We start from the raw sequence: 25,170 nt of genomic DNA, 5'->3' as shown, positions 1-25,170 counted from the left end.
TACTATTCCCACCATTTGTATATAATTAAATGTATAAAATGATGTAATTTGGATTTATATATACTTAAACAAGAACAATTTTTTTAACTTTTGTAAACTTCAAACTGTCCCCTCCCAGCTATTGCCAATAGGAAAAGTATTGAGACCTGCTTGGAACTGAATTTTTACCTCCACTACAGGCACTGAAGATAAAACAGATAGCAGAATTTCTGTCCCTTGGCCTGATATCACATTACTGGATGGATTTCACAGAACAGACACTTAGGTGTGTTTAGATATTGCAATCACAGATTTCTTCTCTCGTCCTTCCCCTCTCTCAGCTCTCCAGCATAATCCCATCCTGCTGCTGGCGGAGATTTCTATCTGTCAGAGTAATTAGTGATGTACAGCATATTTCTGCATAATTATGTGGCTGTGTCTTTCACTGAGTAACCTCTTCAGTTTTCCTACCAGCTGTATTACCCAGTAAAATTCTCCTCCCTCCCACTTCCAGCTTTTTCCCACTGTCATAAAAAAACTTTACCGGGATCAACCTTTCATTAACCATTATCAGAACTGTTCATCATATTGCTTCAGAGCAGCAGGCTGAGCTGTAATCACTGTGTTTGCATTAAAACTACTAATACACAATTTGATGCGAATCAAAAATATTAGTCGCAGAGTTATTGCCAGGTTACTTGACACACACCAATGCTGCTGACCAGCAATAAACTTTTTATCATAAAAGGGTTAAAAGATAAAATAATGTTGCAATATTTAGCTTCAGAGCTTCCCCTGCAGTTCTGTCTGTCTGCCACTAGATGTCATCAGTCAGACAGAATTGTTCAACCCACATTGATATTGGACACGCCCTTATTCTACAACTGGGCAGGGAAGGGAGAAGCAGTACAGTGGTAAGTTCCCCATGTGTTCATGATGACAGAATCCTTTTTATCCTTTTTATATGGAGTTCAGCTTTAGCAGTGGCTCGGATTATGAGCAATGGTTTGGAGTTAGTCCCATGTGTTTGGAGTTGTATGATTCAACAACAGGAGAACGAAAAAGATTGAATTTATTAAAATAAACCCAATCACTTAAATAATAATCACTTATTCTTCATCGTGCTATTTTAAAAGTTATTTCCAATATTTAAAAATGGGCTTCTGATGGAATAGCCACTTCAACACAAAATACATATGGATGGTGCACTCTTAAGACAACCACCCTATGAAATGCCAGGGAGCCATCGTTGGAGTGCATGGGGATTGGAAGTGGCTGCAAAGAGGACAGCAGTGCTGGGATGTAGCAAAGGATGGAAAACGTCATTTTATTAAAAAATAAACATGCAAAGAAATCAGATATCAGAACACTAATTTAAAAAAATAATGTGGCACGAATGTTAGCACCACTTTAATGAGCATAGAAGATCTCAGAGTGGGAGGGGCATCATTAGGAGCCAAACAGGCTCTGCTGCATGAGCTTTTGCTGACGAGAGGGAAGAGAAATGACCTGTGAAGTCTCCTACTGATCTTATATCACCCAATCTGTAGTTGATGAAATTTATTTTTTTCACTTGGGACATGTTTTTATGGATACTCCTGACCTTATATGGTTTACAGAAAACGCCCAAACATTTAAAAAACATTGTTGACCATTGTTGTTTGGGGCATCCTAATCCACTAAATCAGCTGCCCATATTTACTGTTTCCTATGTATCCAGAATGATCTACAAAGACAACCCCGTACTCACCTGAGGATGAGTAGGTTGTTGTGATTGTGCTAAGGTCACTCTCTGTGATGGAGCCGCAGTGACATTCAGACAATGACCCGGTCGCCGTAACCGGGGCTATGCTGGCGTGCCGCAGTGCAGCTTTAAGAGGAGCCACCTGGTTGTACTGAACGGAGGACAAACATCCAATGAATCCAATGGAATTTGCTTTGGTGACTTCCGGGTCCGATCTCAGGTTATCTGCAAGAAAAAAAAAGTCAAGTAATTGGCCAAAAGTGTGCGCAATGGCAACTGTCACACCCCCACACAATTCTGCCATACATGCACATACCCCATGTACTGTCTCTTTAAATGCCCTCGAGTCTACAACACAATCACTGCCACACTAGGCTACAATTTCCTGTTGAGCACTGACAATTTACAATGTTTTTGTGTAATGAGCGGTGTCAGCCCTGCCAATTTCTCTTTTGCTAAACTACTCAAACCCTCCCCAATGTCATTTTTTCCAGAGTTCCACATTAATGTTAATTAGAATAATAGTAGAAAGGGAACAATTCATCTTTTCATGGCCATCTAAAGTTTTACTCTTATTGAAATTCTAATTCAATCACAGAAATGCAGAATATTTAAATTCAGATCTGCTAGACAACGCTGGAAAGGATTTTATTAAAATTAGAGTGATAATTTCTTGTTACTGTCAAACAAATCTTGTACAGGAAAGGTAAACCCAGAAATCTGTGAATTCCTATGTCTGGGGTGTAAATATTCATTAAAGGAAATTGTCACAGTTGGGAGAATTGATCTGTTTTCAAGCATTGAAATGGGGCCCCTCCTGCATGTTGGTGGGCAGTCAGCCAGATGGGAGCAGAGAGCTTTGTCCGTGTCTGGGACTGAGAGGCAGCAGTGGAAAATGGTTTCTAATGTTCCCAAAAATTTCACCTATTTTTAAAAAGTAACTTTTGCTAGGACAAGATAAACAGGCATTTGTGAGCAGTCAAGTTCTGCACAAAATCCAGGATTTACTGACTGTGTCATCTTTTACAGCCGTAAGCCTTCTTGGGCGATGATGCAACAAGCTTTGCACACCTGGATTGGGGAATTTTCTGCCATTCTTCTTTCCTCAGTCATGTTGGGTGGAGACCGTCAGTGGTCAGCCATTTTCAGGTCTTTCCGGAGACGTATTAAAGAGCTCTGGCTGGGCCAATCTAGGACATTCAGAGTTGTCCGTAAGCTGCTCCTGTGTTGTCTTCGCTGTGCGCTTTGGGTTATTGTCATGTTGGAAGGAGATCCTTCAGCCCAGTCCTGAGCACTATGGAACAGGTTTTCATTGAGGATATCTCTGTACTTTTTTAAATTTAGCTTTTTCTGACATCAACCTTGACCAGTCTCCCTGTCCTTGTTGCTGAAAAACACCACCACAGCATGATGCTGCCATCATCATGCTTCACTGTTGGGATGGTAATGGGCAGATGATGAATGTGCCTGGGTTTCTCTTCCAGAGAGTTTCAAATTCAGGTCAAACAGCTCAAACTTGATTTCATCAGAGCAGAGAATATTTTTCCTTTCTGTCCATGAGTCTGTCAGGTGTTTTTTTGAAAACTCCAACAGGGCTTTCATGTGTTTTGAACTGAGGAGAGATCAGTGGAGGGCCGTGGTTCTGGTTGTCCTTCTGGAACATTGTCTGGTCTCCACACAGGATCTCAGGAGCTCAGTCAGAGTGACCATTGGGTTCTTGGTCACCCCTCTCACTAAGGCCCTTCTCCCTCCATTGCTCAGTTTGGTCGGGCAACCAGCTCCTGGAATAGGCCTGGCTGTGCCAAATTTTTTCCAAGTGAGAATTTTGGAGGCGCTGAGCTCCTGGGAACCTTCAGTGCAGCAGAAATGTTTTTGCATGATTCCCCAGATCTGAGCTTTGTAACAATCTGGTCTGTGAGTTCTGCAGGCAGTTCCTGTGACCTCATGACTTGGTTTTTGTTCTGATATGCCGTGTCAGCTATGAGGCTTCTATACAGATGTACAGGTGGCACCCTTCCAATTTATGTCCAATCAATTTACCACGGGGGAGATGGGGGCCTTAATCAAGGTGCAAAAATGGGAGGCGCCTGTGCTAAATTTCCAATGTCTATATATGTAAATATAAAACCTAGAAATACATAGAAATTATTTATTGCCTTTTTATTTGAAGTCAGACAGGTTAAGAAGCCGCCTAACCATCTATGGAATGTTCTAATGAATTAATTATCTTGAATTGAAATATTTGATGTATTTAATAGGCTCAGTAATTTGTAATATATCGCGCATGACTTCCAATAAATGAAAGACATTACAGGGAAGATATGCAGCAGGAAATGCTTGCCCAGCCAAAACTAATATTTTATCTTTGAATGGAAGCCAAAGACTTCTAAAACATTTAAGGATTTAAAGCAAATTTAGGCCACAGAAATCAATATATACATTTCTCCATGGTCTGTCACCTAAAAATGCCATACGTACAGAAAATGTGTTCTTTAATGATCTATATATTGTTGATTAGCCTGTGAACCAGTCAACTAACTCCCCATTTGGGTTGACAATCTCAGTCTTAACTCCAACTTTGTTGGACTACAAAACTTCTTCCTCTTTCCTCAACTTCATACTAATCCAAAAACTTTGAACTAAAAGATGGAGTCTGATTTCTTTTTTTATCTTTTGGGAAGGAGGTGGTCAATATCTGTCATTTTAATTTTCATGTGGTGGCTGGCTGTCTATTTTATTCAATTGTATTTTATGGAAAATATAAGTATCAGCTTGTGAAATTAGCTCAGGTTAACTGCAGGACAGGAAACTTCCACATTTGTTTGTTATACATTCATAGTTATTTTAATATTTTTGCGGTGGTCATTGAAACATTAGGACTCTAATCCCGGACAAGCCCCCAAGTTCATTGAAACCAATATGTCATTCAACATATAATATCGTTTTAGCACATAAAGAACTGAACATTCTTAAAAATTTACAGATGTCAAAAATATGATTGACATTTAGATACTAAACAGCAAAATACAGAAATCTATAAACAAAAATAATAATGGATTTGACTGGTCACTATAGGAAAGGCCTCCAATTGAGTAGACAGCACTTTTTAACCAGTTTTGATTCCAAAATATCAGACAATTTTATACTAATTTAGTATGTTCTGATACTAAATCAGTATGATTCTTCATTCTGATATACAATGTCAGTTAATTTTAATTTTTTTACAGTAAGGGAGAGAAAAGTCAGGAAAAGTGTGGATTGTCATCAGGTTTTATTTTTGTCAGCATCCCATTTGGTCATTACCACAGCCTAAGACCATTTTTTAACCTAACTGCATGTTTTGGGATGTAGGAGGAAACCAGAATTCCCAAAGGAAACCCTCAGAAACACGGGCAGAACATGCATACTCCTTTAAAATAGTGTCCTGTCCAATTTTCGAACCTGGGACCTAGCGCTGCAAAACCAAGAGTGGGAGCCTTGGGGCCAACCATATATAGGGTAGACACAGACAACTATACGAATCCCAAAGGGTTCTTACCTACTCCCACTCTATTCAAATTTAAAACAAAAACGTTGCATCTAGATTTTCACTTTAAAAATGAATTAGCAATTTGCCTTTGGCTGTCAAATGCATATTTGTAAAGCGATAATGCTGGATTGCTGCATGATAAATATATTCTATAAATGACATAACCTAATACAGCTGAAAGATGAGGAGACAATCAAATCATTTTCATTGGTCGTTTGATCTTACCTAACTGGGAAAGAGATTGTAAGCACAGATCAATAAAGCTTAACGTGACATTTAGTGACTCACATCACATTGTAATATTGTTATTCTGTGTCATTTTATCCACCAGAACCAAAAGTAGAACAATTATTTTACATTACATATACCAGTCGATAACACCTTTGAAATTGAATATCGGTGTCGATTTTAATTGAGCTAAGTGCATAGATAATGACTAGTAATGTAGAGGGGGTGGGGGACAAATTACCAAATTCCATTTAGGGGATTTTGTTACCCTTATAAAACCTTGAAAAGTAAAAGATAAAAGGAATTATCGATTGTATGCATCTAATGCTAAGCCCTATGAGCTTTTGTTGGGGTCTTTTTTATATTGCTTTTTTTTTTTGTGAACATTCTTATTTATCCAGGTCATGTCATAGCTAGTAGTAGTGGGTCATATTCAACTGGACTCGTTCTGTAATATAAGAGACATGTTTAATAGGGATGTGGACCCTCAACAGAATCTTTCTTCCACATTCTTTACCATCTTTACCCCAATCGTTTGACAACAATTTACACTTCTAACCATGTAATTCAAAGGATAAAGAAGAGTAAGTATTACAATAAGAAATTAAATAAGAATTTAGTAAGCAATTAAAGTTTCATTATTGTAATATTTCCTTATTTATTAGTGGAATTTGGGGACATGGACATTTGTCTACCTACTACCTATCATCCGCTGTCTCTCAATATCTTAACACAAGGGAATAAGTAAAACAGGGTGGTTCTACAAATTTTACACATTCCATCCTGTTCTTGAGAAGTCATCATTTGCCTTGACAGATTCCATAGTGATTTTATTAGGGTGACTGTGCTACCCATTCGGCAATAAATGATAAGTTATTTCCTCAGCACTCAATTGGACTGGTGAACCCTTATACATATATTTAACATATATTTAGTTATATGAGGTCTAATCCCAGCCATACCCCCCAGTAGAATGTACGATATATGCAAAATAGCACTTTATGACGACTTACAGATATCTAGGATATGACTGGAGTTTAGACACAAAACAGCAGACGATACACAGGTATGCACAAAAATAATAATGGAACTTAACCGGTCACTGAAGGCAAGTCCTACCTCTTGATTGTGATTTTTTAAAACTCTTTTTTCAGTTCTTGGGGAATTAACATTGGCCTTGACAGATTGCATAGTGATTTGACAGATTGCATAGTGATTGTATTAAGGTAAATGTGTATCCAGTGGATATAAATGTTGGGTTATTTTCTAAGCTCTCCTTCGAAAAGATGCAGCAGCTTAGAAAAGTTGCAAAGCATATTCAACGGTAAATGTGATTATTTATCACCAAAATATGCTATTTGAAAAATAATTTTAGACCAGACGTAAGCATTTTTGAAGCCGTACAGGTGTCTAGAATATGATGAAAGCCAAGACAATAAAGAGAGGAATGCACAAAATTATTATGGAACCTAACTGATCACTACAGGTAAGTCCTCCTCTCCTCTTTTTCCAGTTATTGGGCAGTCAACATTTGCCTTTACAGATTCCATGGTGATTGGATAAGGGTACATGGGCTATCCACATGACTACATTTTGGTTATTTTCTCAACATTTATTTGAACTGAGGCAGCTAGGATAAGCTGCAAAACATATTCAAAATTTTGGTCAATTTGGAAATGTGATTGACAGCCACTAGCTATCATCTGGCCCTTAATATACACATAGTCATTCTTTACATTAACATTTTAATATTTATAGAGAAGACCAGACTTACCTAAAACCTTTCCCATTGTAAGTGATTTGATGGCTTTAAAGTAAATATCCGAAGAAAAATTATGTCGTTCTTTTATTATCTTGTCAATCTGCAAATTAAATAAAAAGTTTTACGAGAATCCAGCAAACACACATGTAGCGTGATGCCAATCTATAGTCCCAATGAAAAGAAAATTACAGCAATATCATTTTATTGCACCACAATAAAAAAAGTACAATGCAGCGTACTGTGTAACATTAATCAATCCAAGGTATACCATTCTTAGTATGAATGCCAGTTTCAATGTAGATAAATTACATAATTATAGAACCACACATATAACAATTTCACACGATACTCAAAACCTACAGGAAGCAGGAAGGTGTATTAACCAAACTTTTTACTCTTTTAATATCAGATCGTAAAAAAGATCTTCAGAATACTGAAAGTGTACATTCATTTTACATTTTACCATTACAATAACGCCAACACTGCCTGAGATTTTTATTGGCGTCATTTAAAAAGAAAATGTAGAAAGGTCAACCTTTTTTGTTGTAATTTCTTTTAAAATATGCTAAAATAACATTATACTGCCGCAAGTTCCAGCTGAATAATGGATTACAATGGACCTCTGTGATATTTGGAACGATTGATGTAGCAATGCTGAAGGTAGAATAGTGGATAGAATATTAGCAGCTGTAGTTGAACATACAGGGAAACAGGAATATCCAAAATGTAATATTCTTTATGGTGAACCTTTGTCCTAGGTTTTACCTGAAACAAGAACAAAGAGGCTCAAGGGAAGTAGGACTTTTGTGGGCCCTCTGCACAAGATAATATTAGGACCATTTTGATGCCTTAAAAATTCCCTTGAACCTCTTTGTTCCTGTTACAAACTATATCTTTGGGGTGTGGAATCTTTCTTTTTTAAATGGTAAAAAAAAAGTTTGCCCCTTGGGATTGTTGTTAACTATACAACTAAATAGACATAAGGTAGTGCATATCTCGTTTGTACATGGTTCCATGCCTGTACAGACAGATTAAACATGGATTCATGGTACAGTTCAATTAGGGTCCATTTAAACATTTTAGTTGACCTGTTGTATTGCATCGCCTTATATAGCCTTACAGGCTTAGTTTTGCACAGTTGTACCAGCTTCCCTGCTGGACCCAAAATTACTTACTATGATCTCTGTTCACATTGTAAGCATCCCACAATGTACATGAGAATCTGCAGCAAATCACATAGAGCCTACCCCATTTCCTGCTGGAGGACATCTAGCAGCATCTATCCCCTCCCCAGCCTACCCCTGGTCCATTCTTTTCATTCCATGGGGCAATTTTTTTTAGTCATTTGGTCTCAGATTCACACACTGGTGTTACTGACGCTTTCTGCCTTTGGGATGCTAAATACACCGCCCTGCCAGCCCCTCCAACCATTCTGAAAGCAAAGAGAACCAGTAATGATGTCACTTGGTCTAAAAATAATGTAAATAATGAATATTATAACACAGTATTCATATAGCACCATCATATTACACAGCGCTGTACAAAGACCATAGTTGCGACACTAAGTGTCCCTCAAAGCGGCTCACAATCTATTGTCCCTATCATAGTCATATGTCTTTATTACAGTCTAAGGTCAATTTTGGGGCAAAGCCAATTAACTTAACTGCATGTTTTTGGAATGTGGGAGGAAACCCATGCAGGCACAGGGAGAACCTGCAAACTCCATGCAAATAGTGCCCTGGCTGGGATTTGAACCTGGGACCTAGCAATGCAAAGGCCAGAGTGTTAACCCCTGAGCCACCATTCTGCCCGAAATGATAATGTATTAGCATATTCATAAAGGAGAAACCAAAAAGGTCAGAATTTAAAATAAACTTCAGCTTTAGTCTTATATCTGAAATCCTCCATGCTGTTCATTGAAAATTTGCCCTATTCTTTCTCCTTTTAGAACAACATTGTTTTAAATCCTATTAGTTCACATCAATGTAATGCGCTGACATGCATTTTCTTTGTTTTTGATGCATATTTGGGCTTATTGTTGACAATGCAACAAACAAACATTAAGTTTGTTGACAGCCTGCATGCGCTTGTAGGCATACAATGCATCATTATGCAAGTTCTCTTCTCTGCAGCATTCATGTCCTGTCCACTTCTGGAGGACAAAAGAGAAAGCTGGAAGGCATATGTATAAATTAAATTATAAAAAAAAAGAAGAAACCTACTGATGGAATTTGGGTAAAAGGAAAAACATAGTAGGCGGGATATCTGCATACAGGAGTGTACTGCAGCTGGGTAAAAGAATTTTGAGCACTACTTCTGTGTTTTCTGTTTCGCCAATGTGAAGGTTCATGTAGTGTGATTGGTAAATTACTTTGTAGCATTTTTCCTTTATGGCCCATCTATGAGAGAGGAAACCTGTACAATATTTATTTATTTTCTAGGATCATGCAGAACAATTTTTGATTTGTTCTTCCCATCCCAGCAATCAGGAAATATTTATTTTAATATTTGTTTTCTAGGTCCTCATGATCTACCATGGTTTGTACTTTGCTTTTCTCAGTCAAAAGATTTTATTTCAAAATATTATTATTTGAGTTACCTGAATCACCAATTCCTTCCCTTCTCTGTTGATTCTAACGTGATGCAGTTTTCGGTTGTCCAGTCTCTTTGAGCCCAGTGTAAAAACGTACATCCCATCTTTGCCAATTTTGTATCTCACTTGTAAACTACCTAAAAAAAGAAAAGTAGATAATGAGAGGAAAATATAAACCTTTAACTGTCAGTTAAATATACACATATTTTGCACCTACTAGTTTTTAAGCAATTATTTCTGTTCTCTGGGGACTCACACTAATGAGAACCCACATTCACTCCAAAATTTGCTCAGTATTAACGTTTTAGAACACCTTCACTGCTTTGGGTTTGTCCTTTTTTTTCTGCATACATACAACTTTTGAACCATATTTGTTTTTTGTCTTTTTATCACAGTATTTATATAGTTACAAAAAGACATAAGTCCATCAATACAACATCGAGGGAAATAAACTTCAAACCAGCACATCCCAGATAAAACCATAAATGGACAGTTGACCCAGAGGAAGGCAAAAAAACAGGGGAAAAAATTCCTTCCTGATCCTGTGAGGCAATCGGATGTTCCCTGGATCAACAATCTCTGTTGTCTTTTCTTTCAAACTTTAATACCCAGTTATATTCTTTGCTTTTAGAAAACATCTCTTTCCCAAGTAAATGACCACATGCACTTGGCCATCTACATGTTCTCAAAAAATTTTAATTTAATATTCGATTTTATAATATAATATTTCATATTATAACACAGATTGGTAGCTATTACAAAGTCAATTGGAAAAATAAGACCGTCTATAAGAAAGAAAGTCACACTGCCTCGGCCTGCCTTCTTCTAATGCTGCCACCACATGCACTTGTCCATCTACATGTTCTCTAAAGTATGTGATTCATCATTCCAAGCCTCCTCCCTCCATTTCTCCATGGTCATTAAGATTATCATGGGTTCATTTTAGGCACTTCAGCATGAACAAGAAGTAGAAATAGATGGTCTCACTCTTATAGTGCAGCTTTGAGCACAGCAAGCACTATGTTTTTTAGCAATTAGTACTTCAGTAGATCTTTCTTGGATACCCGTGTCCCTGATGTTCACTGGTTGTCCTTCCTTTGACCACCTTTGGTAGGTACTAACCACTGCATGTTGGAAAGACCCACAAGGCCTCCTGGTTTTGAGATGTTCCAGATCATTTTCTACCCAATTGCAATTTGACCCTTGTCAGACCAGCTTGGATCCTTACATCCTTCCTTTTTCTTGCTTCTAACACATCACCTACAAAAACAAAGTGTTCACTTTCTGCTTAATATATTCCCACCCCTTGTCATGAGGCATTGTAACTAGATATTCAGTTATGTTACATCACCTGTTACCTTGTTAAAACCACTAAGTCTGGGCAACATATGGCCAGATTTAGATGTGTTTTTTTTATGTATTACACTTAAGTTTAGGCTGACATAAAGTTTATGATCGTAGATAGTGTCTGAAAGATGATGCAAACTCCCATTGCTGAACTGGGTCCATTATATACAGCTTTCCTAGTTGCTGTTCTGCTCCTTTCTTTCTAATACATTCAAAATCACTGACCCAGAGTATATAGCTCAGGTGTTCAGCTAAGTGTGGTTTGGGCCACAGTTATCTGCTTTCCTATGTTTGTGTGTGTGACTGAAACTACATAAACCAAAAGCATTCAGCATTCTATAAAAGTTGGAGCTTGGTAATGGCAGCTTACATCATCTATCAGTGTTAAGTCCACTTTAAGACCTTCTGTACACATTACACATCATTGTTCTTCTTCGGAGAGTTTATCCAAAATCTTCCCCACTTTTGGGAATATTAAGATTGGTGCATACACATGTACATGTGTTACAAATCTGGCAGCAGTCTTGTCCGCAACTTCTGAGTGTAATAATTTAGGTGCATATTCTGCAGAGCTTAGCCCACCAAGGACATTGCATCCCTGCACCAAAACCACACAATGAAACCTAGCCGAATTTTTCATCCAAAGCTTTCATTGCATGAGTCTTTTTTAAACACCTCCAGTGTCTTCTGGGAAAACCTGTAAATACACTGTATAATCTAAGATATATTGCAAATTGAATTTTCATAAGAGTCCATTGCACATTTACTGAAACAAATCATGTTTTCAATTACTTTGCCCAATAATTACATGTCTGTTGGGTGATTTATGCTCCCCTGTGTATTTCACGTATGTAGTTTAATAATTTAGGATAATAGTAAAACCATAACCTAATTACACCGTTACTGTATTGGTGCTGAGGCTGAAACATTTTCCTTTCCTTGTTTTAGTGCAATTAAATTGTCCATCCACTGGACCGCAGACAGAATTTGTGTGTGTGTGTGTGTATTTAAATCCCGCTGTTGTTTCACTGCTGTAATTAATGTAGTTCTCAGATATTTGTATTTATTTTTTAGATGAGCTTTAGGGGGATTTAATTATATTTTACAGTTTATAAGAAACTTTGCAAGTTTTATTATGTTTGCACTGTGTGTGGGTTTAATTCAGTTTAATTTAAATTCCTGCTCCATAGACACAAGATAAGGTGCACTATCAGAGAGCAAAGAATTGATTTTATATATTAGGCTAGCAATACTATACTGTCAGATCTTATCTCAACCTATAAGACTGCCAACATCCTCAAATTAAGGACTATAAAAACAAAGAAAACAATATGGGATTTTAAGGCAGTTATCTTCCATAAAATTATCACATTTTATTAAACATTGTTATGATAAAAATCACATAAGTTAAATTACACATCCCTCTCCCGTACAGAAAGGATAGGGAGAATAATTGTTTTACATTAAAACAACTTCATAGCAACACATTACATATGCTGAAATCAGCTTCTTCAGGGCGAGAAAGTGTACCTATTTTTGGCAACTTCATTGGTATGTACTACAATATTACAGTAATATTTATTATGTTTTTGATGTGTAATAATAATTATATTTTTTAATTACATTGTAGTGCTGATATATTCATTATCTGTATTGAATCATATCCCTGAAGAAGCAGACTCTGTCTGCGAAATGCGTTGGATGATTTCAGCACTTTGTGTACGAGGGAGGGATATGTAATTTTTAACTTATGTGATTGTTATCGAAATAATGTTGAATAAAATGTGGTAATTTTATGGACGATAACTGCCTTAAAAGTCCCATATTGTTTTCTTTGTTTTTATAATTGTTTTTATATCTTAAAGCGGAGCTAAACCCTGTTTTTTTTTTTACGCACATGCCCACATTCCCTCACAGGGTGCCTCACAGGGTGGAATCACTTTAAAACTGGACTCCAGTCTTCCCTTCCATCTTGCACAGTTGTACAGACATTGAATTTGGTTTTTCTGATGATTTTACTGCACATTTTATGCTTCTCACAATGTAAAATAGAGCCTGCACCAATTTAATCTTCCTTCTTTTTAGGTGTGAACTGGAGGAGGCTGCAGGTTTCCAGGAGGCTGCAGGTTTCCCCGCCATGTCAGTAAAGACAGAAGGTAAGGGGTCCTCCAAAAATATTTCTTTTTTTTAAAATAGTACATTTATTTATTAAAAATAGTATTTAAAAAAAGAGTTAGCCACTCTTTTATATAAAGTAAAAGGTGGTGATAGGTCCATTGCTTGCCCGCACTGCAAAAAGAAGCAAAGAGGATGGGAAGTAGGAGCCTGGTAAGGAAAAGTTTAACCCTTCTGCCCTAAAGTAACATTCAACCTGGAAGACTGAAGACATCTTGTGCAGGACATCATGAATGTGATAAGGTCAATGCCACCCTATGCATCATTAGGTACCACCCATTGCCATGTGAAAAGAAGAAGAGGGCTCTGCAAGTCACTTAATCAGAATGATGACAGCTGAAATAGTTCAGTATAAAAAAGACTAAAACACCAAAGATGAATGGGAACATCCAAGTTTTTCAAGGCTTGGCCCACAATATAAGGCATTTCCTGGATAATAACTCTTAGACTGGCCTGCTAAATGACTAGAGATGTGTCACACTTACCTCCTCCTCGCTAAAGTGCAGGCATCTCTCTCCTGTGCATGCTGGCAGTTCTGACTCTGGCCGTGCCTCTGATCTTAAGCCATATCACTTTTGCTCAATACGCTGGCCAATCAGAAAATAGCCTCTTAATCATCCCTGGCTATTTAGCTAGATCAGACACTGCACTCAGTGTTGGTGCAACGTGTCTCCACTGGTGCCAAGCTCCTAGTTCTGTTGCGCTAGTTCCTGTTCACCTGTTGGCTAATTCAATATTTCCTCTAACCAGCTCCTGTGTTAACCCCTCCTTGTCCAGTCTGTTGGTTCCCTGCCAACTTCCCTGTGCTGTTCCAGTGCACCTGTCTATCTGTAGATATTTCTTGTGTCACCTGTGCCCCCTGTTGCTTTCAGTGTCTCCTGTGTTCCATGTCCGCGGTGGCCCCTGTGTAGCTGGATCCCTGGTATTTGACCCCTCGCTTATGACCTGATCTCTCTTGCTTGCTGCTTGCCTAGACCCTGGCTTTCCTCAACTATTCTTCAGCTTTGTGATTTGGTACCGTGTTTCATCCTGCCCACCCTGGTGTGCCCAAGGACCGCAACCTGGTAGTAACATGCAGCCCAACATCCTCACCACTAGAGGCTCTGGAGAAGACCTGGTTACTGCTTAGACTTGCGCCTTGGCCCTTGTCAGGGCTCACACCACTCCCCTGCAAGCTGTAGCACCTCCTAGTGACCCTGTCTCCCCAAGCGTGACAAGATGCATCCATTTTCCTTTTTATATTTTATGCCTGGTTCTTTAGAAAACATACATGTCATTTGGTTACTTTAGGATTGGATTTTAGGTTTCAGTCTGATTTTGGCTTCAATCCATTAGCTGGAGGTTGGGTTTGGCTTTTGTAGATAAAAAGAAGCTTTTTTAAACAATGTAACTGCTATGACTAAGATTGCTGTAGCTAGAAAGGCGTCAGCAACCATCTGATGCTTTTATCTGTAGAAGAATGAAAGCGGCATTTTAATGGGAACTCGATAATAGAGAGCTGGGTTAATTGTACTATGTGCCGAGCTTTAAATTTAGGGCAGGATCTATTAGTACAAGTTCCTAGCACCTGTGAATTAGAAGATAAAAAAGCCATGGAAGCTGTCAGCTTTTTTACATGTTTCAAAAATTAGCATTACAAAATCCTGCTAATTCAAGGCATAGCAAGATGACGTGTCAATGCGTCATTGTTCTGAAACATTAGTATGTCAGCGAGTCATTGTTCTGTGATCTCCAAGTGATAGTTGGGATTGGTTGAATTTATATATGTTTGCTCACAGTTCTCCCGAATTGACCTTAGTGTTCTGGTTGATACATACCAGAACTCGAATCCCTCAAAGTTATTTACAGAGGCGAATTCAACTAACATTACATTGAGCACAGCCAGCCAAATAGACAGCTGTCATAGTCTGTTGGTGAGATTTTTTCAGCCTTAAAGGTTCTTTATTAGCATGGTGCCCCCCTTATATTGAAACTGGACCCTTTAACAGGCTTGGGACTTCTCTGGATTGATTGATCAGGACTGATTTGACCATGTATGTCCCCTTTTTATCCAATAATGGTCCTCTGGATTTTGGCACTTGCCCCTCATCCTCATTGATAGCCCTAGTTAGCAAGGGCCATCATTGGAGGAGAGAGCTCTCCACTATTCCCCACAACAAAACCTGATAGTGTTTAGGAGTGAGGAGCTTATCTAGAATCTGTATTTTAAAAGCATTTATAAAATTTATTTATGCTAACAACTGCAAAATTCATTTAATATGGCTTTATATTCACCTGACACCTAGGTCCCGATTTAATAAAGCTCTCCAAGACTGGGGAGAATAAACTTTCATCAGGTGAGCTGGGTGAAACAGAAAACCTGGAATGGATTTCATAAAAGTCATTAGCTATTTGTTAGAAAATGTTTTGAATCCTGGACCAGATCCATACCAGGTTTTCTGGGTCACCCAGCTTCACTGATGAAAGTGTATTCTCTCCAGCCTTGGAGAACGTTATTAAATCAGGGCCCTAGTGTCCAATTGGAAGACAAGTGATTACACTAAGTGGCATGAAATGTGCTCAGATATATAGCAAACTCGTTTTCCAGCTGCAGCTTAAATGGAGGGAGCAGAGATGTATTTCAGAGTCACCAAAAAACACGTTGAGTGCAATAAGCTAGAAACAAATCCATGATTTCTCTAGACATGCGCTGCATCCTTTAACTCATTCCCTGACTCGATTATAAAGACTCCCAATTTTCCAGTGCTGATTACATGTTGATGGGAGCCATCTACATCTCTATCATCATCTCTATAAACAATGTCATCTTGTTGTATGTTGGACCAAGTTTAAGTGAATTATATGTTTGTGAATCATAATTTTCTTTAGAGGGTTGGTGGATAAGAAGATGGGATTCTCCTGACAGTCGATAATAGCATTGGAGATCTCTATGGACTCAATTAACAAGTAAACACAGTTGGTGTGCACAGCCTCCCTACCCCATACTCCTGATGACAATTATGTAGTGATACCACGGAATCCCAATGTGACTTCTCAGCCCAGAGCAGCTAATTACTAAGTGAAAGATATGTCACACATCAGCTAAATGCATGTAATGTTTGTGTTCTGCAGTCACAACTAAACCCTTTCCTTTCTCCTTTACCATATACACACACTTATATTTAAATACAAGAGGGTAAATATAGCATGGAAGCTACTATAAGCATGAAAATAAAACCCCAACAGCTCTCAACAATAAAAAAAAGAACTACAATACTTCCCATCCTAAGTCTCTTTTGTCTTGATACAAAGTTACAATCTTGCAAACATGTGTATCAGGCTAAATGTACTACATGATGTTTATTACATTGTCTGACAACATACAAGAGGAAACAGCACTGAAAAAAATATTTGTCTTTCCAATACTCCTCAAATGTAGGAGCTTCTGCCCCCTCCCCCTAGCCTATATAATATTCATATCTTAACCTTCCTGAACATATTCGTAGACTTAGTTGTTCAATACAAAGATTTGTTTTTTCCATTATGAAATTTCCTACCACGGGCAATCTAATCAAATTACCTTGTCTGCAGCACAAAGTAATATATATTGAATAGCAGTATGATAAGTAACCGGCTCCTAATGCAACAGTCACAATTGGGCTCTGGGGTTTAGACATTTTTTTTCCCATCTCGCCCACATCCGACCTCAGCTCTGACACCAGAGGTAGCTGAAGGTTTAATGCCACCAGTGACTAATTAATGTGTATTTTCTCTTCTGCAGCTTAAATTGGATTCTCAGATAAGCAATTATTACTAATCATGTTAGAATGAAGTCATGGAACAATTTTTATTATAAACATAGAGTAATTTATGAAATGTTGCTGTGGTGGTGGGGGGTTGATGTGTGGCTGAAAGAAGGTTTATCAGCTTTATAAAATGCAACTTTTACTGACCAGTGCAGTACTGACATTTTCATTACAGCTAGATACCTAGAAGAAAAATGTTGCTTATAATGTATAATATAAAAGACTAGAAAGAAGAGCTTAGAAAACGTGTAAATATCTCATTTTTCATTGAGAAAAGATTTCTGGCTGATAGTCATTTAAATAGAAGTAACGAATAGCACCCTATTAATAGCCCATGCAAGGCAATTGCACCTTATTGACCCCAGTGCAAATATTTACCTTGCCTTTAACCCAGCATGAATTGTGTGCCTTTCTGCATTTCTGTATGTGCAGTATGGTGGCTCAGAGGTAAGGATTCTTGTCTTGGCAGCGCTGGGTCCCAGGTTTGAATCTCAGCCAGGACACTATCTGCATGGAGTTTGAATGTTCGCTCTATGTTTGCATTGCTTTCCTCTGGGTACTCAGGTTTTCTCCCACATTCCAAAAACATGCGGTTAGGTTAATTGGTTTCCCCCAAATTGACCTTAGATTTTATTAACGACATATGGTAGGGACATTAGATTGTGAGCCCCTTTGAGGAACAGCTAGTGACATGACTATGGGATTTGAAAAGCACTGTGTAATATGTTGGCGCTATATAAATACTGGATAGTAATATTAATAATTGCCAAATCGCAGGAGTGAGTTTGTCATATAGGTGAGGAAGTCCCTAGGCTTGTGAAATAATCAACCAGATAAATATAGAGGATCAAAAAATTCATATCTTAGGATAGGTTTGAGTGTAATAGTAGGGGACTTAATTTAGGCAGTTTCAACAAAAAATAATATCAGCAAATTCAAAACAATTTGATTGGCATTGAACAAGCTAACATGAGCCATCTGGAAGAATATTATCTTGTGTACATTGCATGATGTTAAACAAACTCAAGATAGAATCATGTGATCTACTTTTTATGTTTTATTGACCTGACGTGTCACAGAAGTCCAAATACAGATCTCCTGGCAGTTGAAGGCTATGTATTCAGATTTTTTTGGGGTGACCTAACAGCATTGATTATCAAAAAATGTTCTTGTTCCAGGGACACGCCTTAATTGACAGAATGAAGCCCCAAAAGATGATTTAAGATAACTTAGGGACAACTTGACATTTATTCATTCTCATTCAACCAGTTTCATTTCAGGACTTAAGACTTTTTTTTACAAGACTTGCCAATTTACAGAACATAATCTCTTAAAATTTCCTTTCCTTTGGTTGTCTTTTACATTGTCAGCCAAGGTGAAAAACCTGAACCTTGTGGATTGTGATTTCCAAAGACTAGACACTCCTTAAACCAGTGTTTTGCAGCCAAGGTTCCCCCAGAGCTTGCTATAGAATTTGTAACTCTCAGGTCAGTTTAAGTGACACCAATGATCTCTTGGCTATGTTTAAGGGTGACATTCTTCCCAAAGACCAGCAATGTAAGAGGCACTCTTCCCACTGACCACTACACTAATGTTCTGTAAGCTGTGGATATAGTAAATATAGCAGAAGTTCACTGAAGACCTAAAAATAATTTAAGGGTTCCCTCATATAAAAAAGGTTGAGAAACACTAGCTTAGATCTTAGAATATGCTCACTGGATATAAAGCTCGAGACACAAAGGAAGCTCATCAGTCCTGAAATATATTACCCAGAAAAATTAAATTGATATCAAATTCAATATACAAATTATTTTTGTAGACCACAATATTTCTGCTCGATTCTAAGCCCTTATAAAGTTCATGACCAATTATGTGTCCAGAAAGATATCACCTACAAAGGTGAATACTTTATATACATACACATTATATGAAATGAAGTACTGCCTCCAAAAAACAGTTCTAAAGGTTCTTTAATTTTATATTGGTCAATTTGAGGTGACAGCTAATATTCGCCTTCCCTCTCGAGATATTATTGGAAATAAAGATTGCAGACAGCTGCGGGTTTCTGTCTAAAATAGACAAGAATTAAAGCTTGCAATCTGCTGTGCTTGTTCCCGACACAGCAGCTACAATAGATGCAAATTGCAAGTACATTTTGTTTATAGTCTTGCTGTGTGCAACACATTGACATAAATAGGGGGTTCAATCAATCATGTTACATTGTAACAAGGTTCTGAAGTTCAGCCGGGAAATAAATTCTGCCTTTAATAAGATATCTATTCATAGCGGAACATGTGAGCTCCTTAATTCTGGAGATAGATAGGTAAGGTCCCCCCGAACTCAAACTTACCATTTCATTTAAGTGCAAATAATAGTCAATAATGTGAATCTGTGTTTTTATAAGCTGAAATAGCAATAAGATGAATAACCAATCAGTGCCAAAGGGCACTTACATTGTAAAAGCTAAAAAGGAATATGGAAAATAAACTAAAGTCGATTTTCTACGATTGCCATCTTTTTATAGGGGTTACATACAACTATTTGGCCGCTTTTTCCAATTTATTTTCAATTTTACCATTTGCCCTCTTTCAAAAGTGTGTTTGAAGCCTGCCATTGTAAATCGTATCATTAAAATTGCAATATTAGATTTCTTTTCCAGCAATTAGGGCAAAATGTGTCATATTTTGCAAGTCAACAAGGGCAATTTATTACAATAAGTGATCAGTAAAGTGACAATAAGTAATTCCCTACTTCAATAGTTGGTAAGTAAACAGCCCATTCGATTTTTTAGTCTGACCATAACTCCAAAAGAAGAAAATAAATATATAAAAATATAAATTTAACATTTTTATTGTGTTAATAGATAAGATTAAGACATGCATAAATGCATAAAGAATATTTCCACAAAACACGTATAAATTAACCTATTGGACCAAATAGTTAAAAAATGTAAGTATGAAGAATGCACGAAAGTATGGTTACATAGTTCAAAGTTCGTAAATCCCTTGTAGGAAGATAGGAGGGGTATCACTATTAAGGTCGAAACAGGTGTTGGGTAGTAATGCGTTTCTCAGAAGAAGGCTGCTTCATCAGACTTGGTGATACACCAAATATCAGACAAATGGCTTAGGTGAATGCCCTGGAATGCCACAATACCAGAGACCAGACACTTAATAGGGCTAAAGACATAAGTCAAAAGCACTCACTCAAAAAATACTGGCTTAGCCAAGGAGTACTGAATGAATATAAAAACAAATGTATTTTGTGGAAAAACAGGAGTCCACCCTAAAGCAAACATGGAGCCAATATATAGCATTGAAAATACTGGAGTTTAGCCAGAAGTAGCTTGTTTGGCAGAGAGGTTCAGCGAAATAAACCGCGAGCGTTGCACACAAACAGAGCAATTCAATAATTCCCTGATTCAGCTCTTTCCTCTCTTTTACCTCTTTTATTAAGAGGGTAAATAGACTATACCTTTTTCTGGATGTATCAAGCAGATACAAGAAAATGCCTTCAATGTTTTAGCTATTGGCGGTAAAAAGATTAGTTTCCATGTTAAGTCTCAGCCCCCACTATCATGTGATAGAGCTTAAGAAGCCAATCACCAATCGGAGGCAGTGTAATGTAAAAATAAGAGTAAGAATCACCATGCTCAAATGTAGAGGATATTCATATTTAAAAAAAAAAGAAAAATCAGAAAATCAGTAAGGGGTGCCCAGTGCATACAGTTGTACAATTGGTCATAATCAGTTAGGTCTTTTTTGTTTAGTGATGGTGAGGATAATGTCATGGAATATATACTTTTCAATATCATATTCATTCTCTGAAAATCATTTTGGTCGTTGATTGCGAGATAAAATCAACTATTTTCAGGGGATAGGGGTTCCCCTATTTCAGGTCTCAAGAGGTTTCTTGACATTTTATTGGATTGTTTATCTCAGCGAGACTTAAGTTCCATATAAAGAATTTGGCATCTGGCAGAGTTTATTACAGAAAGGGAAAGATGATGTCCCTCCTGCTACAATCCTAAATGAAAGTAGCTGAAAGCTCCATAGCAAATACAGATGGATGTCTGATGAACCTACACCTTTTAACAGTCCTGAAGGGCTTGAGCAGCCTCAGTTTCTGCACTTCATCACCAATGCAGCTCCATCCAGCAGGACAATAAAGCAACCATTGATACTACCTGTCCCTTGATCTATGATGGATTTTTCTGAACACTAGAGAATACACTGAGATAGCACATTGCCCACTAACTTCATAGAATCTTAAAACATCTTTTGATACTCACCTTGGATGGCATTGGCTTGTATCCAGTGACATATTTTGTGGTTTGATCTCTGCCCCTCCCTTTTATTTTGTTCCAGTTTTCTTGCTGTGTTGGAGAGGTACAGGGGAAGGTTCATAAGGTGTTATATGCATCGAATAGGTTTCAAAATACTCCTGAAGGGGCGAACAATTGAAGCCCATGAAACGTGTAGAGAGTATTATTGTGAGATGTTCAATTGTAAAACCAGAACGAGAAGTTTGTAATGAGACATTTGTATGTATAAAAACTTTTGTTGTTGAATAAAAATGTACTTTTATCTTTGATATTTATTGCCTAAAAAGTCTTGTTTATGGGTTACCTTTGTTCCTATAAAAATGTTCCTACAATAATTTGTTCCTGTACTATAATGGTGATATGGCAACTGTATATAGGTATGACACGTAAAAAGGTTATGTATGTTTCAATAAAGCAATCTAACTATATTCTCTGCCATCGTACTTCAAATGCAGACAATTCAATGTATCACTCATCTAATTATTTTTTCTTTAAACGATTATTTAACTTTATTTTAGGCTATAGAAAGAATGAAGTGCATTTACTTATCAGCCACACACCTTGTCTAATATTACTTTACTTTATTTCTTCTTTTCAAATCACTAAAGTTAAAAAATTCCTTTAGTCAGTCTAATCTGTAAGTCCAATGCAGAATTTCCTTATAAATCCCATCGGGCTCTCAGCAAATCAGAAATATAAAATTCTCTGTAAGATTAAAAATTTGCCCAACCTGACAATTAAAATGATTAAGAATGCTATTTCAACTTATTAAAATGCCTCCATCTTTCAGAAGGGAATATTAATGAGTTCAAAGAAAAAATAATTACGGCAGAATCTAATTAAAGAAGGGAGGTCAGACATTACCAAATATTAGTGTTGCAGAGGACAAATTGCGTTCAGCGGTTTTTGCTTACGTGACAATATTGTGGTGATTTAAGAGAGGCATCGCTCCAGTTTAATGCCCTATAACATCCGAGCAAGTCATTTTTGCTGTCATTCAGTCTTGAAATATCTCATAGTATCTTGCTGGTCCTAAACCGCACGTACTCAATGTTGCTGCATCAATGTTTAAAGAATAAAAAACAAAAAAACACTCGCTATTCCGAACAGCTGGGCTGAAAACCTGTTCCTTAATTAGCACTCTCCCTCCAGGGACTTTTATTTAGTAAATTTGCTGTTTGGAATGGCATCTGGTGGTATGAAGCAGCAGATCTCCAGCTCATTCAGAGCCTTTTAATTCTGACTCAAGAAAAAAAAAAGTGTGTAAATTGTCACAAAAACAAATGAGTTTTGAGATTTGTTTACAAAATTACAAGGATGCTCTCAGCTTGTCGGGTTGATGGGGTAATCAACTTAGCCACTAACATGCTTATCTCCTATGCCGCGGGATCCAGGGCCTGGCGCTCACTTTGCCACACTTAGAGGGAAAAAAGAAGCCACGCGGTGTAATATCCATAAAGAGAGCTGAACTAAAGTGCACCTGTAACTTGGTGATTATAGAAGTGGCTATAGTGTCTCAGTCTATAGCATATCTATATACAGCCTTTTGTTTCATTGTATGGTATGAGTTTATTCTGCCTTCCTTCCAATGCAAAGAAGAAATGCAGGGCAGCCACAAATAACATTTAGGTCACTGATCTATGCAATACATTAGTTCTTCCTTTATGGTTAGTGCTTAACTTCGCAGAAGTAGGATCCTAGATACAACTCCCAGGCAAGCTCACTCTGCTTTGCAGTATATGTCAGAGCATTATAATAGTGTGTGACCATGGGGGGATATTAGAGTATCAGCTCCTTTGTACAGAGACTGATGGGACTGTGTTCTCTGTGCAGCACTGTGGTATATATCAGAGCTATATAAATATATATCAATACCTCCTTTGGAACTGGGACTGTTTCAGTGGTCTCTGTACAGCACTGCAGTATATGTCAGAGCTATATAAGTGAATAATAAGAGTGTGTGACTGCGTGGGGACATTGGAGTGTGAGCTCCTTTGCAGAGGAACTGCCAGGACTGTCTCAGTGTTCCCTGTACAGCACTGTGGTATATGTCAGAGCTATATAAATGTATATACCTTTGGTACAGAAAATGCTGGGACTAGCTCATTGTTCTCTGTACAGCACTGCAGAAAATGTTAGACCTACTGTATTATTACTATTCTTATACATGCAATTGTGTGATATTATGGTGAGCCCCAAACCTGTTGCTTAATGCATTGGCTCCCAATGCTGCTGCTACCCTATGATTATGTGTAAACATTGGTTCATGGGTTTTCTGTGTTCAAAGGAGCTGGTGAAAATGATTCCGATTGGATGATGTGTGCTGGGCTGTATACATTTCTTGTCCTGATATGTTACATGTATCTGACCGCTGCACTTAGTATGTTTCATTAAAATGACCCCTACACTCAGTACATTACATGCGTTTGACCCCTGCATTCACTACATTACATAAACATGTTCCCTGCACCCATTATATAGCGCACATGTCATTCATTTTGAACATCTATTCTGAATAAGAATTTAGCATGAGACTACATTGCTGACCTGTGTTGTCCACCATCACAAAAAATGATCATTTTGGGTGACAGTTCAGGTGGTAGTTTAGGAATGACAACTGTACAGACAGGGTTCTTTCTGAGCAGCTTGTTCTGTTATATGGGGAGAGGAGAGGAGGATAGGTGTGCTGCATTGTTATAATATTATACCAAAAGCAGTCATTGGAGAATAGCTTTTAGTAGCTGTTTAAGCAACTGGGTGGATCACTTAAAGGTTTCTAAACAACATGGAGGGACACCTGTATACACTCTCAATTTTCACTAAATATGATCATAAAGGAATGGAGGTAATAAGGGAAACACATTGTTATAGCTATGATTTACCTTCTACACAGATGACAACAAAAATATAATTCATCATGTACATTCCATTTAAGACATAAGGGTGCATAAGTTATACTGTGCAAAATACAGAACAAGTTACAGGCTCACCATTCTTGCAGAGCAGTATGGCCAGGTAGTCCTGGTAGAAGGAGTCGATGTAGAGTAAGAGGCTTGGAGCCTGAGCTGTAAGAAAGCTGAAGGCAATATTCTCCCTGGATATCACTGTGTCTGCGTATATAGCTGAGGCTGACGCACTAGTATTCCTGGACACTGGATACGGCTCCTGGAAAACATAGGTGACCGAGGTCCCAGCTTCAAACATTGCAGAAACCTCTAAAAAGACAATAGAAATATAGACAATGCTTTTAAAACAAGAACAGAATAGAATGAGATGCCCTCCATGGGACAAATAATATTATTATTATCTAGTATTTATATAGCGCCAACATTATGCAGCACTGTACATAGTCATGTCATTAGCTGTCCCTCAAAGGGGCTGTCCCTCTAAGGTCCTGCCATAAATCATTAACACAGCCTAAGGTCAATTTGGGGAGAAGCCAATTAACCTAACTGTATATTTTTGGAATGTGGGAGTACACAGAGGAAACCTATGCAAATACGGAAGGAACCTGCAAACTCCATGGAGATAGTGTCCTGGCTAAGATTTAAACCTGGGACGTAGTACTGCAAAGGCCAGAATGCTAACCTCTGAGCCACCCAAACTACCATAAAACCGATGTAGGCTAACCTTAGAATGGGGTCTAATGGGAGCTCATTGGTAAGGTCACTAGTGGAGAACAATGAATTGACTGGCAGTTGTTA

General features: G+C 37.8%; 1 protein-coding gene across 1 annotated transcript in view; it reads right to left on the bottom strand.

Moving 5' to 3' along the window:
* Positions 1 to 25,170, bottom strand: part of LOC140335374 (contactin-associated protein-like 5) — a 212,877-nt gene that overhangs the window by 11,395 nt on the left and 176,312 nt on the right. Inside the window, exons 19-22 of the mRNA XM_072417940.1 lie at positions 24,457 to 24,681; positions 9,842 to 9,972; positions 7,255 to 7,342; positions 1,730 to 1,948 (exon numbers count right to left, since the gene is read on the bottom strand). Of these exons, the coding sequence (XP_072274041.1) occupies positions 1,730 to 1,948; positions 7,255 to 7,342; positions 9,842 to 9,972; positions 24,457 to 24,681 (663 nt within the window). The remainder of the gene's footprint in view (positions 1 to 1,729; positions 1,949 to 7,254; positions 7,343 to 9,841; positions 9,973 to 24,456; positions 24,682 to 25,170) is intronic.

Source organism: Pyxicephalus adspersus, chromosome 7, assembly GCF_032062135.1.
Source record: "Pyxicephalus adspersus chromosome 7, UCB_Pads_2.0, whole genome shotgun sequence".
In the NCBI taxonomy this organism is placed as follows: Eukaryota; Metazoa; Chordata; class Amphibia; order Anura; family Pyxicephalidae; genus Pyxicephalus; species Pyxicephalus adspersus.
This window is presented reverse-complemented; position numbering and strand designations above follow the sequence as displayed.